Genomic DNA, 17,395 nt, shown 5'->3' on the forward strand with positions numbered 1-17,395 from the left:
ATTTTCTTTTATGTAACGTATGTGATCCTAAGTCCTTATGTATCTCAACTGGTTCTTATGTAAAGCGCTCTGACACCTATGGGTAATGTTCGTGCTATATAACAACGCATTAAATAAAATAAAATAAAAGTTCAATAAAACATTGCCGTTACTAAATCAAATGTCTTGTTATTTCGGCTTAATTGCCTTCATTTACCACAAAAACATTAGTAAAAAAAAGTATTACACGGTCTAATGTGAACGCTCGCCACATGGCACTCTGCTGAATCCCTAGCCTTTGACACGTCTGGCCCGCAGCTGGGACCGAACCCCGCCCGCTCCGTGACCGCCGAGCTCCGTGTGTGGCGTCACGGGGGTGGCCCCTCGCTTCCCGCCGCCCCCCTCAACGGCTCCTCCTGCTTTAGGACAGTGACTGATGACGCAGAACCCTCAGTAATCAAAACACGTTACATGACGTCACCCGTACAAAGTTTCTGCCGTCAACTGTAGCCGTGAAGGCACGTGCTTCGCTCCGTCCAATCGCTGGGTCTGAGCTGTCGGCCAATCGGCGCGCGGGAAGGAGGGGGCGCTGCTGCTCTTCCGGTGTCCGAGGAGCTGGTGACTGACGCGAGCGATGGCCAACGGCTGGCTGGAGGCGAGTGACAGACAGCCAATGGAGGGCGGGGGCGGGGGACGGGTTGTTGTGTTGCTGTTTCTGTGCCCGGAGCACGGCTGCAGAGAGTGGGAGCCGAGGGACCGGAGCCCGGGCGGCAGGTGCCAGCAGGTACGGGGCGGGCCGGGGCGGGGAGGGGCTGCTAGGCCCGAGCAAGGCCGGTGCCTACGTCACCGACGCGTCAGAATACAATGTAGGCAATTGTTATGCGTCACTGCCAGTGACGTCACGCAGAGTGCTGGCATCACAGCACACCTCGGTGCTGATGACGTAAGGCATGAGTCACGGTCCTCCTTACGTCATACAGATGACACTACCTCTCAGTACTGAAGACTTTCTGATACAGCGCATTTATTACCCAAATGAGTTAGGGGGTTTTACACCAAAACAGATTTACAATCCCCTACAACCTTTGAAGCAAAATCACATTTGACTAGCATTAGAACTTCTATTTAATGCAGGAGACCTGATTGCTAGCAGTCCATCTGGTCACCTGATTGCTTGGGGTAGGGCTTCCATGGGTGATAGGTCACCTGATTGCTTGGGGTAGGGCTTCCATGGGTGACAGGTCACCTGATTGCTTGGGGTAGGGCTCCCATGGGTGATAGGTCACCTTTTTGCTTGGGGTAGGGCTTCCATGGGTGATAGGTCACCTGATTGCTTGGGGTAGGGCTTCCATGGGTGATAGGTCACCTGATTGCTTGGGGTGGGGCTTCCATGGATCATAAGTCACCTGATTGCTTGGGGTAGGGCTTCCATGGGTGATAGGTCACCTGATTGCTTGGAGTAGGGCTTCAATGGACCATAAGTCACCTGATTGCTTGGGGTAGGGCTTCCATGGGTGATAGGTCACCTGATTGCTTGGGGTAGGGCTCCCATGGGTGATAGGTCACCTTTTTGCTTGGGGTAGGGCTTCCATGGGTGATAGGTCACCTGATTGCTTGGGGTAGGGCTTCCATGGGTGATATGTCACCTGGTTGCTTGGGGTAGGGCTCCCATGGGTGGTAGGTCACCTGATTGCTTGGGGTAGGGCTTCCACGGATCATAAGTCACCTGATTGCGTGGGGTAGGGCTCCCATGGGTGATAGGTCACCTGATTGCTTGGGGTAGGGCTTCCATGGGTAATAGGTCACCTGATTGCTTGGAGACAGCAATACTCTCGCACACAAACACAAGGTATAACACTGGTAGTCATGTAATGGTACACATAAAACATATGTGGCCAAAAAGTAGACAGATGCAGTTTTTCGGATATATTCTTAACGTGGGTTGTTTAATTGGGTCCACAGACAGCCGACACGTGTTTCGTCGTGTGGGAATGAATCACAACGACTCTTCAGGGCTTGTGGCACAACCTAAATGCATGTAGGTCTGGAGGATAAAGATTTGCTTTAGGTAGGAATCATTGGTTCTTAATGGTATTCGTACGTATATCAGTTACAGAGTCAAGTATTCCTTAAAAACTCTAAGTGTGGTCGTCTGTCGATTTCGAGCAAACAGGGTAAGCGGTTTCTCTATTAATTGACGCTTAATACGTGTGGGTATTAAGTCGGTTCCGGGAGGGGATCCATCTTCCGTAAGCCTACAGCAGGTATCAATTGAAATCTTGGCGTTTCTTCAGATACGTGGCATCCCTCCTCCTGTAATTCCCGGTCGCCGTTTTCCGAACAACGGTCATGCATGTAAGTTGTGCCACAAGCCCTGAAGAGTCGTTGTGATTCATTCCCACACGACGAAACACGTGTCGGCTGGTTGTGGACCCAATTAAACAACCCACGTTAAGAATATATCCGAAAAACTGCATCTGTCTACTTTTTGGCCACATATGTTTTATGTTTACCATTACATGACTACCAGTGTTATACCTTGTGTTTGTGTGCGAGAGTATTGCTGTCTTTATGTACTGTGAGAGTCCTTGCAGACTTTCCAATTGAACGGTTAAGGGCTCTTCCCGTTCACTCTTACGCACCATACCTTCACCTAACCATTGAGACACTCTCAACGTACATACTAGGTAGAGCGCCCTACTTATCTGAGATTCCCCCCAAAAAACCCCGGCAGCTGCATCCACCTTATTGCTTGGGGTAGGGCTCCCATGGGTGATAGGTCACCTGATTGCTTGGGGTAGGGCTCCCATGGGTGATAGGTCACCTGATTGCTTAGGGTAGGGCTTCCATGGGTGATAGGTCACCTGATTGCTGGGGTAGGGCTTCCATGGGTGATAGGTCACCTGATTGCTGGGGTAGGGCTTCCATGGGTGATAGGTCACCTGATTGCTTTGGGTAGGGCTTCCATGGGTGATAGGTCACCTGATTGCTTAGGGTAGGGCTTCCATGGGTGATAGGTCACCTGATTGCTGGGGTAGGGCTTCCATGGGTGATAGGTCACCTGATTGCTGGGGTAGGGCTTCCATGGGTGATAGGTCACCTGATTGCTTGGGGTAGGGCTTCCATGGGTGATATGTCACCTGGTTGCTTGGGGTAGGGCTCCCATGGGTGGTAGGTCACCTGATTGCTTGGGGTAGGGCTTCCACGGATCATAAGTCACCTGATTGCGTGGGGTAGGGCTCCCATGGGTGATAGGTCACCTGATTGCTTGGGGTAGGGCTTCCATGGGTAATAGGTCACCTGATTGCTTGGAGACAGCAATACTCTCGCACACAAACACAAGGTATAACACTGGTAGTCATGTAATGGTACACATAAAACATATGTGGCCAAAAAGTAGACAGATGAAGTTTTTCGGATATATTCTTAACGTGGGTTGTTTAATTGGGTCCACAGACAGCCGACACGTGTTTCGTCGTGTGGGAATGAATCACAACGACTCTTCAGGGCTTGTGGCACAACCTAAATGCATGTAGGTCCGGAGGATAAAGATTTGCTTTAGGTAGGAATCATTGGTTCTTAATGGTATTCGTACGTATATCAGTTACAGAGTCAAGTATTCCTTAAAAACTCTAAGTGTGGTCGTCTGTCGATTTCGAGCACACAGGGTAAGCGGGTTCTCTATTAATTGACGCTTAATACGTGTGGGTATTAAGTCGGTTCCGGGAGGGGATCCATCTTCCGTAAGCCTACAGCAGGTATCAATTGAAATCTTGGCGTTTCTTCAGATACGTGGCATCCCTCCTCCTGTAATTCCCGGTCGCCGTTTTCCGAACAACGGTCATGCATGTAAGTTGTGCCACAAGCCCTGAAGAGTCGTTGTGATTCATTCCCACACGACGAAACACGTGTCGGCTGGTTGTGGACCCAATTAAACAACCCACGTTAAGAATATATCCGAAAAACTGCATCTGTCTACTTTTTGGCCACATATGTTTTATGTTTACCATTACATGACTACCAGTGTTATACCTTGTGTTTGTGTGCGAGAGTATTGCTGTCTTTATGTACTGTGAGAGTCCTTGCAGACTTTCCAATTGAACGGTTAAGGGCTCTTCCCGTTCACTCTTACGCACCATACCTTCACCTAACCATTGAGACACTCTCAACGTACATACTAGGTAGAGCGCCCTACTTATCTGAGATTCCCCCCAAAAAACCCCGGCAGCTGCATCCACCTTATTGCTTGGGGTAGGGCTCCCATGGGTGATAGGTCACCTGATTGCTTGGGGTAGGGCTCCCATGGGTGATAGGTCACCTGATTGCTTAGGGTAGGGCTTCCATGGGTGATAGGTCACCTGATTGCTGGGGTAGGGCTTCCATGGGTGATAGGTCACCTGATTGCTGGGGTAGGGCTTCCATGGGTGATAGGTCACCTGATTGCTTTGGGTAGGGCTTCCATGGGTGATAGGTCACCTGATTGCTTAGGGTAGGGCTTCCATGGGTGATAGGTCACCTGATTGCTGGGGTAGGGCTTCCATGGGTGATAGGTCACCTGATTGCTGGGGTAGGGCTTCCATGGGTGATAGGTCACCTGATTGCTTGGGGTAGGGCTTCCATGGGTGATATGTCACCTGGTTGCTTGGGGTAGGGCTCCCATGGGTGGTAGGTCACCTGATTGCTTGGGGTAGGGCTTCCACGGATCATAAGTCACCTGATTGCGTGGGGTAGGGCTCCCATGGGTGATAGGTCACCTGATTGCTTGGGGTAGGGCTTCCATGGGTAATAGGTCACCTGATTGCTTGGAGACAGCAATACTCTCGCACACAAACACAAGGTATAACACTGGTAGTCATGTAATGGTACACATAAAACATATGTGGCCAAAAAGTAGACAGATGAAGTTTTTCGGATATATTCTTAACGTGGGTTGTTTAATTGGGTCCACAGACAGCCGACACGTGTTTCGTCGTGTGGGAATGAATCACAACGACTCTTCAGGGCTTGTGGCACAACCTAAATGCATGTAGGTCCGGAGGATAAAGATTTGCTTTAGGTAGGAATCATTGGTTCTTAATGGTATTCGTACGTATATCAGTTACAGAGTCAAGTATTCCTTAAAAACTCTAAGTGTGGTCGTCTGTCGATTTCGAGCACACAGGGTAAGCGGGTTCTCTATTAATTGACGCTTAATACGTGTGGGTATTAAGTCGGTTCCGGGAGGGGATCCATCTTCCGTAAGCCTACAGCAGGTATCAATTGAAATCTTGGCGTTTCTTCAGATACGTGGCATCCCTCCTCCTGTAATTCCCGGTCGCCGTTTTCCGAACAACGGTCATGCATGTAAGTTGTGCCACAAGCCCTGAAGAGTCGTTGTGATTCATTCCCACACGACGAAACACGTGTCGGCTGGTTGTGGACCCAATTAAACAACCCACGTTAAGAATATATCCGAAAAACTGCATCTGTCTACTTTTTGGCCACATATGTTTTATGTTTACCATTACATGACTACCAGTGTTATACCTTGTGTTTGTGTGCGAGAGTATTGCTGTCTTTATGTACTGTGAGAGTCCTTGCAGACTTTCCAATTGAACGGTTAAGGGCTCTTCCCGTTCACTCTTACGCACCATACCTTCACCTAACCATTGAGACACTCTCAACGTACATACTAGGTAGAGCGCCCTACTTATCTGAGATTCCCCCCAAAAAACCCCGGCAGCTGCATCCACCTTATTGCTTGGGGTAGGGCTCCCATGGGTGATAGGTCACCTGATTGCTTAGGGTAGGGCTTCCATGGGTGATAGGTCACCTGATTGCTGGGGTAGGGCTTCCATGGGTGATAGGTCACCTGATTGCTGGGGTAGGGCTTCCATGGGTGATAGGTCACCTGATTGCTTTGGGTAGGGCTTCCATGGGTGATAGGTCACCTGATTGCTTGGGGTAGGGCTCCCATGGGTGATAGGTCACCTGATTGCTTGGGGTAGGGCTTCCATGGGTGATAGGTCACCCGATTGCTTGGGGTAGGGCTTCCATGGGTGATATGTCACCCGATTGCTTGGGGTAGGGCTTCCATGGGTGATATGTCACCTGATTGCTTGGGGTAGGGCTCCCATGGGTGATATGTCACCTGATTGCTTGGGGTAGGGCTCCCATGGGTGGTAGGTCACCTGATTGCTTGGGGTAGGGCTTCCATGGGTAATAGGTCACCTGATTGCTTGGAGACAGCAATACTCTCGCACGCAAACACAAGGTATAACACTGGTAGTCATGTAATGGTACACATAAAACATATGTGGCCAAAAAGTAGACAGATGCAGTTTTCGGATATATTCTTAACGTGGGTTGTTTAATTGGGTCCACAGCCAGCCAGCCGACACGTGTTTCGTCGTGTGGGAATGAATCACAACGACTCTTCAGGGCTTGTGGCACAACCTACATGCATGACCGTTGCGTTTTTGTCGCCGGCGAATGAAAAAGATGGGCGGGCCCTCAATTCCGCCTCTGTAAGCTTCGGAATCCGTATTGATTCCAAGAAGCCCGCACATGGTGAGAGCATCGCAATCACGCTGCTAATGCCAGGCGAGACCTAAAAAAGTACCTGCAGGACTAACTTGATCTGCCAGCCTATCTCAAAACGTAAATCATACACCTACCCCTCCGCTCAATACACTGCTAACTGCTGCTTCCTGTGACACAATAGGTTGTGGCCGCCTCACCCCCTCTGCCCCATGTAACCTATTCACACATCTTGTCTGGACCACACTCCTTGTGGGTGCTCCACCTGACTGCCCACCCCCCTTCACACACACAACATGACTCCCCACACACTTGGTGCAGACTCCTGAGCTTGTTTGCTTTGCTATTACATTAGGACTTGTTGTTTCTGTGTTTGTTATTGACGTTTTCACCAAGGGCACATGTGTGCCACCAGCTACATCGTTCAGCAAGGAGATATCGTGTGTACCACATGATACTGCAATATTATGTCTGAAGCAATATCTGATGCTGTTGTTTAACTGTATGCAACAAATCTAATAAACACATTAAAAAAGGCAGTAAAGGTGCAATTTGGTCGCCCTGCAGGGGGGCTCAGCTGTTATGATGTCTGTAAAATATGAAGCCAATAGGGACATTATATTCAAGTAATTAACTAACTTTTTAACAATGTTAGTGTGAGAAGTTGGCCTGATATGTAGTGCTCACTATTCTAGTGATCACTGTGTATCATTCCAAACGACCCTTATTGATGATTGGTTGTAAGTCAACCTTTCGACCAGCTATCCTAGTAGCATGGACAAGAGCAGTCTTTAGGCTAAACTCTAGAGGGCGTGTTAAGCCAGCTGTTATACCATCACATATACCCCTTGAACACCAAGTGAAAGGACACCACACAAGTTGTTATGAAAATAAAAGGATATTTATTATAACACAACAGCCCTGGACTCTTTATGAGGACAGGGCGCTAAGTACAATACAAAGCTCTTAAAGAAATACTGAAAGTCGCACAATTTACACAAATGCCCGAGGGGCACGAAAAACCATATACTCTAAAAGTGGAATGCGAAATTACTAGCAGGTAAGTACTACTCTAATAGGCTTTAGGATCGCTAGGACTGGACTACTGAACCTTCAGATTACGAGCAGGAGGCCTAGGGAGATCGGGTGCAGAGTGTGCACTCTCACGCGGGATGCGGGACAAAGTCTATGGATGCTAGATTTCGTAAAGTTAGTGTTATCGGACGAATCCGACTAGGTAGAGCTGAAACGAAAAAGGATCTGGACCTTTGGATAGTTAAGCTATGCTGGAGCACCGAAATGCTCAGGTTACCTAGCCCAGGGGCTGCGGCTGCATAGGTCTGGAAAGACGTCGGGAATCCTTGTTTGCAGTCTATGGAGCCTGAAAGAAGAAGTTGCTGGCAGGCGACCAGTGATGAAGTTCGATGGGATCCAAGCCTGGATCGGTGATGGAGGATACCTGTAAGCAGAGGGGACCAAGTTCTGAATCACTAGCCAGTGATTAGATGGGCACCAGGATGGCACCGGACGAAGTCACCTCGACCAGGTGAGTGGGCGACGCTGGGCTCTGCAGTCTCTTGGACCAGGAGGCGTTGTCGGCGACCAGGATGGAGGTGCGAGCTGTCCCACGAAGGTATCTGCTGTCGACGTCGCTGGACCCAGGATTGGGGCAACAAGTCTTGGCAAATGCAAGCCCACGCGGTGGACTTAAAATGGCGTCTGGAGTGGACCAGTAGGGTCCGGGGTGCTCCTCTGTTGGAGGGGAGCAAGGGCCAGTCTGGAGCAACCAGACCAGCGGTGTTGTCGTCGTGGTGCGTTGTCAAGAGGGCTACAAGCCAGCAGGCAAGTAGCCGGACAACGCGGTGAGCAGCAAAGAGCAGAAGGGCCCCACGCAGATCTCGTGGATGCTGGGGGGCTGGACTTCGGTGCTGGAGCTGCTCAGGGTTAGGGCTTCTCAAACCCCAAAGCACTCACTCGAGGATCCCTCGGCGGTCGTGCTGGATAAGCGTCGTGCAGTTCTGAAAATGGGCGGTCCCTCGAGGTCTCGTCACACCCACGGATCTCAGCTGAGCTGACGATGAAGGTAGAGGTCAGAGGTGCCAGGGAAGCCGGGTCTCGTCGTGCTGGTCGGTCGGATTCCTGAGGAAGGACGTGCAGCAAACCGCAGTGTTCTTAGTTGGTGCCCGCAGATGCAGGGTGACTACTCCTTAGCCGCAAGGGAGAAATCTTGAGAAGAAGTCTTGAGTTCCTTCCGTAGAAAGTAGTTTCAGGATTCAAAGATGATCTAATTTGGAAGGGTCCCCGCTCCCACCTTTATACTAAAGAAAGGGGCTGGTACGGGACTAGGTCCTGCCCATGGGTGGGACCAGGAAGGGGGGTGGTTACACCCCTCTCCCATGCCGGACTTTCCCCAGCTCAGGGGATGGTGTGCCCCTGGAACCGGTTCAGACTGGCAGATGCATAGTGAGCACCGGGGTGCCACTTGCAGTCACCTTCCTATTCAGCCCTGCCTACCTAGGATACACAAAACCCTGTCTGGGTCTGTGCTAGCACCGCCCCTGACAGGAAACCCTTTGTCCAAGCTCTCCTCGCTGGAAGGACTCCCAGCAGCAGGAGGTCAGACTTGTGTCTGTGGTGGCAGCATCCATTTTGTGATGCTGAGGCTCGAGTTAACTTTAACCGGGGTTCACAGTTACATACATGTCGTATCCCTCTAGAAGGGTGGAATGCTAACCCCGTCGCCAGAATTGGCGAGGGGTTAGTATTCCAATTCGTATGACACCTTACTCGACACGTTTTGATAAAGCGATACCAAAGATAGCAAATAACCGCGAGGATTATAATGCACTTAAGAGTCTATGGTACGCGTTATCATAGAACAGCTATTAGGACTTGGTTCCGCAAGCTGCAGACGGGCTCAGCTCATGCCAGAGCACCATCTCACATAATTCCAAGCACTCTGCCTTCAGGATTGTTAAGGCCTGCCATAGGAGTGACTGATAGGAATACATGTGTCCATTTTAGGGTTAGATATAGGTATACTATATCTACAGCAACGGGTGATTACACCGCTTTGCCCCAGCTGTCGTGCAGCCAGTTGTGTCAGATTTAGTTGGCCAGCCAGGGGTGGCATAATACATGCTGCAGCCCCTGGTAGGCCCTGGGTACACCTATGCCCTGAGTTACAGGGTCTGATAAGGTGGCCCAGTATCAATTGGTCAATGCACCTAAGGTACACGTGTCAATTTAGTGAGAGAACAGCAAGGCTGTGGGTCTGATTAGCAGGCCCACAGCCAGAGAAGTCGTAAACCAGTGAAGCAAAAAGCAAAAATCTGGGGTGATCATATGATTGCAGACCCTACTCTCCTACAGTTAGTATCTGGTTTATCATTTAAAAAAAGAAGGTCACAGAGGGTACATTGGTTGCACAGATTTAGTATTAAAAATACAGATCTTTCCTGCTTATTTTACCATTTTAGTTAGCGCTCAAAGGAGTAGACAAGCTTTCCTCTGAACATCAGGGGCTTTACTTTCTCCGCCATTGGTCTAGAAACTACCAAGGCACTAGAAGAACTGATTTCATTAAGGAAAGTTAAAGAGCCCATAAAAAGTTCAGCAAATAGGACTCACGCACTGACAGTCCCACTCAGAGACCCACGCACTCACAGACATATATCCACTCACAGATCCACACGCACACTGTTGTACCCACTCACTAATACCCTCAGGCACCAACTCATAGACCGATTCAGAGATTCACACACCCACTAACAGACCCATTCACACTCTTAAGCTCTCCGACACAGTCCACATAGAGAACCATGCACCCACGTTGAGATCTACTGTAATGCTCATGCACCCACTTACAGATGTTCTCAGACTCATGCACCCACTCTGACACAATCAGACTCATGCACCCACTCACCAATGTACTCGGAGACCTGTGCAACCTCTCACAGATGCACCTAGAGAGTCACACACCCACTCACAGACTCAGTCAGATACTCACCCACACTGTCCTAGACCCAATGAAACGTTTGCTTACAATGACAGATCCACTCATGCACTCGCACAGAGACTCAGTCTTATTCTCATGCACTCACTCAAAGATCCATACAGACGCTTGCACACTCACTCACAGATCCATTGGTATTCTGATGTAGTCACTCAGAGACCCACTCAGGCACACTAACACCCACTCAGAGACCCACTGAGAGACTCATGTGTCCAGTCACAGACCATGTCAGAGACTCAGACACCCACTCAGTCAGTGAAGCACCCACCCATAAACGTCCACTCACAGACCCACTAAGAGACTCACACACCCACTCAGATACTTATACACCCATTCACACACCCACTCAGTCATTGACACCACTCACAATCCCATAGCGCCATTCACAGAGTCACTGAAAGACGCATAAAGCCACTCATAAACACTCTTACAGAGAGATACAGTAACTAATACACCCAGTCACGGATCTATACAGCCACTCACACACCCATTCTCAAATTTTACAGGTTATGATTTGTGAAGTTTAAACATTTTTTTTTAATTTGCTGGAAAAAAACAAAGCTTTCAGGGACATTGAGGTAGGAAGCAAAATATTTAAAAAACAAAGAAATTCACTGAAATAGACAAAGGTTACAGGGACATTATAGTTGGCTTCTCATTTCACTCATACAAAAATCAGAGAAATACAGCAGTTATGGCTATGTATGGGGCTATCAGTAATGTAATTTGGGATGTCATCAGTGATGTCACTGACCACGCCATGAGTGATGTAATATGGGAGGTTATAAGCAAGCAGTGGATTGCTGGGCTGTAAGTTACAGTTAGCTGAGGAAACTATAACTGCTGAATTTCTCTGGTTTTGTAAGAGTGAAATGTGAGGCTAATTATAACGCCCCTAAAAACCAAATACAAAATCTTTTTATTCTTAAAGAAGCACATTTGTTTCCTCTATAACACAGTCATCGGCTCTTGGCAAGGATTGTGTTGTTCGTTCTTGGTCCTCCTGTGCTAGACTAATAATGGTGAATTTATTATTTTGTTCTTGTTGATGATGGAAAGTCTGATCCATGCACAGCTCGCATTAAGATACCCAGGGGAGGTGAGCCAGATGTGGGTACCACACCTACCTGCGAGCGCTCGTGCCATCAGGATCACCATCACTTGCTGAATTTAGACCACAAACATCAACTACACCAGGCAGCTGACGAGGTTGAGACGTAGGGCAGAAGACCTGTACCCCCACTGTGATGCACCTTGCAGAGTCAACTGTAAAGGGCTAAGATACTTTGTTGTTCTCTAGACCTCCCTCTTAACCCCCCCCCCCCCCCCTTGCAACAAATCTGTTGTTACAACCCAACAGCACACCATGGACCCCCTCAAAGAAGACCCTCTGGGTGTAAATCCGCACAGCCGCAGTCATGAAATCGATGGGTGCGCACTGTATATAAACAATGAAACATTACACTTACCTGACCGCTTGAGAATCAGAGAAAGAGGATGCAAAGTATATCAAATCTTTCTGCACCAATTTAATGAAACCGCGTTCCCCAATTACATCTGTGCCTGAAAGATGCTTCCACAAAATGTCAAAGCATTTTCCTACAAAACCTCTGGATTTAACTCTTATTCATGGATCTTCTTTACTGATGGGCTTCACATTGTTTTCTTATGAGACATGTGTAGCTGAATTCGGACTGTTGTTTGCTTCAGCATGTCCAGTACCTTTTGATTGACATGGGGAAAGACCTCCTTGTTGTTCCTGGGCCAGATATACAATGGAAAATTGCACGTGTAAACGGGTTTACGACCCTTTTGTGCATGCAAAAATCCTCTGGGTCATGTACTAACACTATTTTGCGAGTCGCAAATAATTTGCGACTCGCAAAATAACATGGTCGTACATCTGCCCCCCTGTGTCATAATTTGTTGCATCTTGGTACTGATTTGCTGTTGGAGATTAACTTTGCCTACCATATCGGATGGCAAGACAAGAATACCAACCTGACCTCTTAATTTTGATTAGCTCAGAACCTTTGAACTCTGTATGGTTAACTCCACATTTGAGGTGTGAAGCATCTGCAGTATCATCTTTCCAAGGACCTACCTTCAAAATAATGATCCTTTCTGGTTGTCCCCGGCAAAGGATCACCGAAACAGGAAGGAAGGCTTGTATTTGTTGATAGACAGTCTAAGGTCCTGAGGTGAAAAACACTCAACCCTTTAAGAAACAGTGAAACAGGAGCGATTTAAAGAGTCCAAACAGACAAGGAGACGAGAACACTGACTCTTGAGAACAGGCTCGGTATTTGTTCCAGCAGAATACTACAAGAAACACAGCCTAGCACTCGGGGGCTGTCAGCGGCATTTCATTAACATCATTTAGAGCCCAATGTAAGTTTTGGCAGATGTAGTATTCTTCGTCAGCCTGGCGGAGGGCTTGATGTACGCCAGGCTGAGGGTACTCTGCCAGCTAAATTTAGAAATGACAGGCAAAGTGGAAGTTATTTAATAAGTATTGGCAGGAATAATCATCACGGTAATTCCTGTCAATGCCTTTTTAAGTTTGACGTCCTGCTCCGTCAATATGTCAGAGATGTATGTCAAACTTTTTTAATTTCAAACCAAAAATCCCAAATTGTTATTTTCCGCTGTGAAAATTAAAAGGAATGCTTGATTAAGGATTGAGCAGTTTTCATTGCCCTTACTGCCAGGGTTTTCCTGGTGGTGACGGGCAGTGAAACTGGCCTGTATATCCTTCCATCTAAATTAGGAGGGCAGACATAGACATCAGCCTCTGGCGGCCCTTATTCCATTGAAGGGGATTAACCATGGCCGAGATAAAGTAGTCTCCACTTTGGATCATCAAAGGTCCGCCGACTTCTAAATCTACCGGGAGACCATTATGTTGGCAGGAAGGATACTCCGTTGCCATGGCACCAGAGTATTCTTATCACCAACATCGAAATCGGGCCCATCGTCCTCCAGACCGTGATGATGCTAATCTAACAGGACCTCGTTCCAGTTTTGTATAAATATTTCCCATGTGGATCACATGGATCCATTTTCAGCTCTCAAGCGAGAAAGACGTGCCAATAAATACAGCCTTGATTATGGCCCTCTGTGTCAAACCATCCTCTGTCGTTAGCCCTTGTGTTGGAGTCCAAACATTCTCCTCCTCCCTCTTCATCTCTCATGCCAAATATTCATTTTCCCTTTGACCATCATAGTGTTTTGATTGAGCATCCTCTGGCTTCCATTTCCAAAATAGAACTGAGGGTGCCGGGCACCAAGAGTTCCTGAGTTGTCTTTTTGAAGTGTGGGTGTAGGGGTTGTAAAGTTCAATCAGTCATGCCTTACAAGCAGATCAAGCAGATAACATTCAGTGCTTTAGCTATTCCTGCTCAGCCTTGCCCAGATACACAGGGTGAAGATATTCACTCATTGCACCTGATTTGAGTGATAGCACTAAACACTCCCAGGTTCACGTATGCAGTGAAAAGATGGACAGTGCCTTTTACTGAATGTTCTTTGGTTTTGTTCCTCTGTTAGGATGGTTCAATTGACTCCTTTCCTGAGCCCATGGGACCAATGATTGCAGATGCTCCCACTGAGTAGAACCAGATGCGCCGTGGGGTTCTCCAGACCCTGGGCAATGAGCACCACCTGGAAAGAGAAGAAGAAGAGCGGCGGAGGAGGCGAGCCGATCCCGGTGGACTCTTGGGTTCACAGACCCCTCTCCCGTCCACCGTCGGGGTGATCCCAGTGTTTGTGTTTCCTGCGGAACTTGCCTTCTTCGCTGATGACCAGAGCAGCCACAAGCAAGTGCTCACCCTCTACAACCCCTTTGTGTCAGTGCTGAAGTTCAAAGGTATAGAGCTAGCAACTGCTGTGCTCCTAAAAAAAGATGTTTTGTACTTGGGGTAAACTTCTTTTAGGTTGTGTGATTGTTTTTCTGTTAGCAAAGCATAACTTCTTAAAGAGTGATCACAGGCTAATCCTGTTAGCATTTCTTTCACCTTCTAGCTAACCTCTGTGCAGTGACAGGGATCCTCCCAGGACTGCAGGCGTGCCTATGTGTTTGTGGGTTTGTGTACTGAAATTCATACTCAGATTGGTTTATTTGGGATGCCTGTTGCTTGGCCCTAGCCAGCAGCAAGAATTCTGCATTGATGGAAAGAGATCCCAGTGACGGAGGGTTGCTGACACCTAGGCCAGTGTAGATTTCCGACTGAGAATGCTAGCAACATATCAGCCTCGGGCATCCTGTTCTCTGCTCTGCTGGTTGGAATTAGCGAGGGCTGAGGTGGAAATGTCCTGCTCCACAACCATTGCTGTGTTACCCTCATGTTAAGTTTCTTTCCTTTTTCTCCTTATGTTACCCCCTCCCTGCTCCAAGCCACACTGATGTAGACCCTGTAAAAATAGATGTACAAGCTCTATGTCTGCTCCTCTGCTGCATAGATGTAGGCCTGCCTGGCTGCTGGCACAGCACGAGCTTCAGAATGTTCCAGGCTGGCTGCTTTTAGAGGGTGTACTGACCAATCAAAAGTCTTTGTTTGCTGGTGTGTCTGATAAATGGCCCACATCCCAACAATTACTTGTAGTGATGTCCTAGGATGACCATTCTTGTTAGCTTCTCTTAATTTAAAAAAAAAGTTACACAGGCACTGCTCAAAAAATATGGCACAATATTTTATTTGGTCTTCTAACCATTATTGTTGGGTAACAATTGACTCATGCACCAAGCCGTGATGACCTGCATCAAATACACAGCATTTTGTAACTTCATCACCAAGGGCTGCGGAGATGGCTTTCGCACTCCCAGGGTTTCCATTTGCATCCATGTCCATTATTTTCAACAATCTCAAAAGCGGTTACAACTAAAGTGCACAGCGCGGGCCAGTAATTGTATCACCCCCATTTGTAAGGGAGTACCAAGCTTTGTGAACACATTTTCTCGGCTCAGAGTGCTTATTCTAGAAATAATTGTGGGTCCACCAAAGGCATTGTCTAACCTAAGACCTTATTCTTCTCTCAGTCCTTTCCACAGCTCCTTCCAGATACACCGTGGTGGATGCAGAGGGCCATGTGAAGCCTCAGTCGTGCATAGATATGTAAGTCTGTACTCATTCGAGCATTAGGGGACAGCTGCAGTCTGACATAACTTTGCGAGGAAGTGACTTGTGACCCTGCATGTTCTGTCCTTGCCTCTGACCTCCATTTCTTGTCATTTCCTGTGATGCTCCTGTTCTTATCTTGCCTGTGCACTTAATTTCTTGTCATTTCCCGTGATGCTCCTGTTCTTGTCTTGCCTGTGACCTCCATTTCTTATTTCCTGTGAGCCTCCAGTTCTTATACTGCCTGTGACCCTCACGTTCTGACATTGGCTGTAACCCGCGTGTGATTACAACTAGAGAGGTGGCCCCACTGCCAAAGGGAACAGGGCACTACTAAACAGTAAAGGAAATAACATTTCCCCATGGTAATCAGTTTGTACAGGTTAATTTGACTCACTTTCCTACCAATCACACAGATTATGTAATACAATACTCAAAACATGATTATTTACTCTTCCTATGTAGATTTAGACTACAGGCAGTCTCAACCTTCATGCAGATGGCAGCACCAAGACGCCTATGGGCATACACAGCACTTTACAAAATGTAAAATCAAATCAAAATCAATGTTTGACAATCTCATATAAGTTTATCCACTGGGTCTCCATATAGTTGTTTTGCCTCCTCGATTTCTTTGTGTTCGCTCTTGCAGACGGATCTACCAATTCATTTTTATAAATGAGACCAAATTATTTGAAAGCGCTTCATCAGCGCGGGGGTGAACAGCGTTCATATTAATTGGTGTTTTATGTTTGAATATTTTTAATAAGTCTGCTCTTACTATCGTCAGTAATTAACATGTTCAATATTGCTGCTAAAGGCAGGCTTATCAAGTTCCTGGTGCAAACTCTAAAATGATCATTTCTATGGACTACAACCACTATTTGAAGTGTGCAGAAACTTATACCAGGTTAGTACGTTGGTGATTTTAATCCCCTCTAACTCTCGCCGCCTCCTTTTTGGGGCACGTGTCCATAAGGCTTTCCCACTTGAAATATTGAGGATAAAGGATCGCTTTACACAGTCCCAAAAATAATAATGTGAGGGAAACGGTGGAAATGAGCCCTGGAAACAAAAGCGAAGATTTCCCCAAAAGACCTGTGGGTGAATTTAAAAGGCATCTCACCCATTGGTGAACAAACCGAGATTTTCACTTTGTAGATAGCTTAGAAATTCCACAACCAAAGTGCTGAAGTTCTACATGGGTAGTAACACTGAAACATAAAAGTTATGGGTAAAGTGCTTGCCAAAGTCTCCGGGACGGACAGTCCCATGGGCTGCATTTTAGTGAATCATTCTTCACTCGTGACACTCCAGGGCAAGACATTCCAGTTGGTTCTGCCCCAAAATGAAGAGTCCAGCCTGAACTGCCTAGCCAGGTCCCCCCTGAAAGGGAACAAGTCACACCAGACACTTTCAGCCCTGTTGAGCCTCCTCTCTGATCAGTAGCTTGGATCCTGTGGCACAGTGAGCACGAGACCCACATCTGGGCATAGCCTCCACTGTTAGGGTGTCTCATTCAAACCCAAATAGGACTGCGGGAATGTTTGCAAAAGTTTCAGCCATTGGCAAATACACAGGCCACGTTCCAGGAGAAGACAACTATTGTAATGATCAATATGTTTACAATGACCCTCTTGAGAATTGGTAAAGGAATACACTGGTTTTATGTTATATTGAGAAATTCAGTGTTCCAGTGTCCCCAGATAAGGTTAACATATCCTTACTAAAAATATCCTGTGGGGAGCCGATTCTGTTCACCTCT

General features: G+C 47.5%; 1 protein-coding gene across 1 annotated transcript in view; it reads left to right on the top strand.

Moving 5' to 3' along the window:
* Positions 1–665: 665 nt before the first annotated feature.
* Positions 666–17,395, top strand: part of MOSPD3 (motile sperm domain containing 3) — a 54,292-nt gene continuing 37,562 nt past the window's right edge. The window contains exons 1-3 of the mRNA XM_086946203.1: positions 666–763; positions 14,063–14,381; positions 15,552–15,627. Of these exons, the coding sequence (XP_086802329.1) occupies positions 14,135–14,381; positions 15,552–15,627 (323 nt within the window). The 5' untranslated portion in view covers positions 666–763; positions 14,063–14,134. The remainder of the gene's footprint in view (positions 764–14,062; positions 14,382–15,551; positions 15,628–17,395) is intronic.

Source organism: Lissotriton vulgaris, chromosome 12 (assembly GCF_964263255.1).
Source record: "Lissotriton vulgaris chromosome 12, aLisVul1.2, whole genome shotgun sequence".
In the NCBI taxonomy this organism is placed as follows: domain Eukaryota; kingdom Metazoa; phylum Chordata; class Amphibia; order Caudata; family Salamandridae; genus Lissotriton; species Lissotriton vulgaris.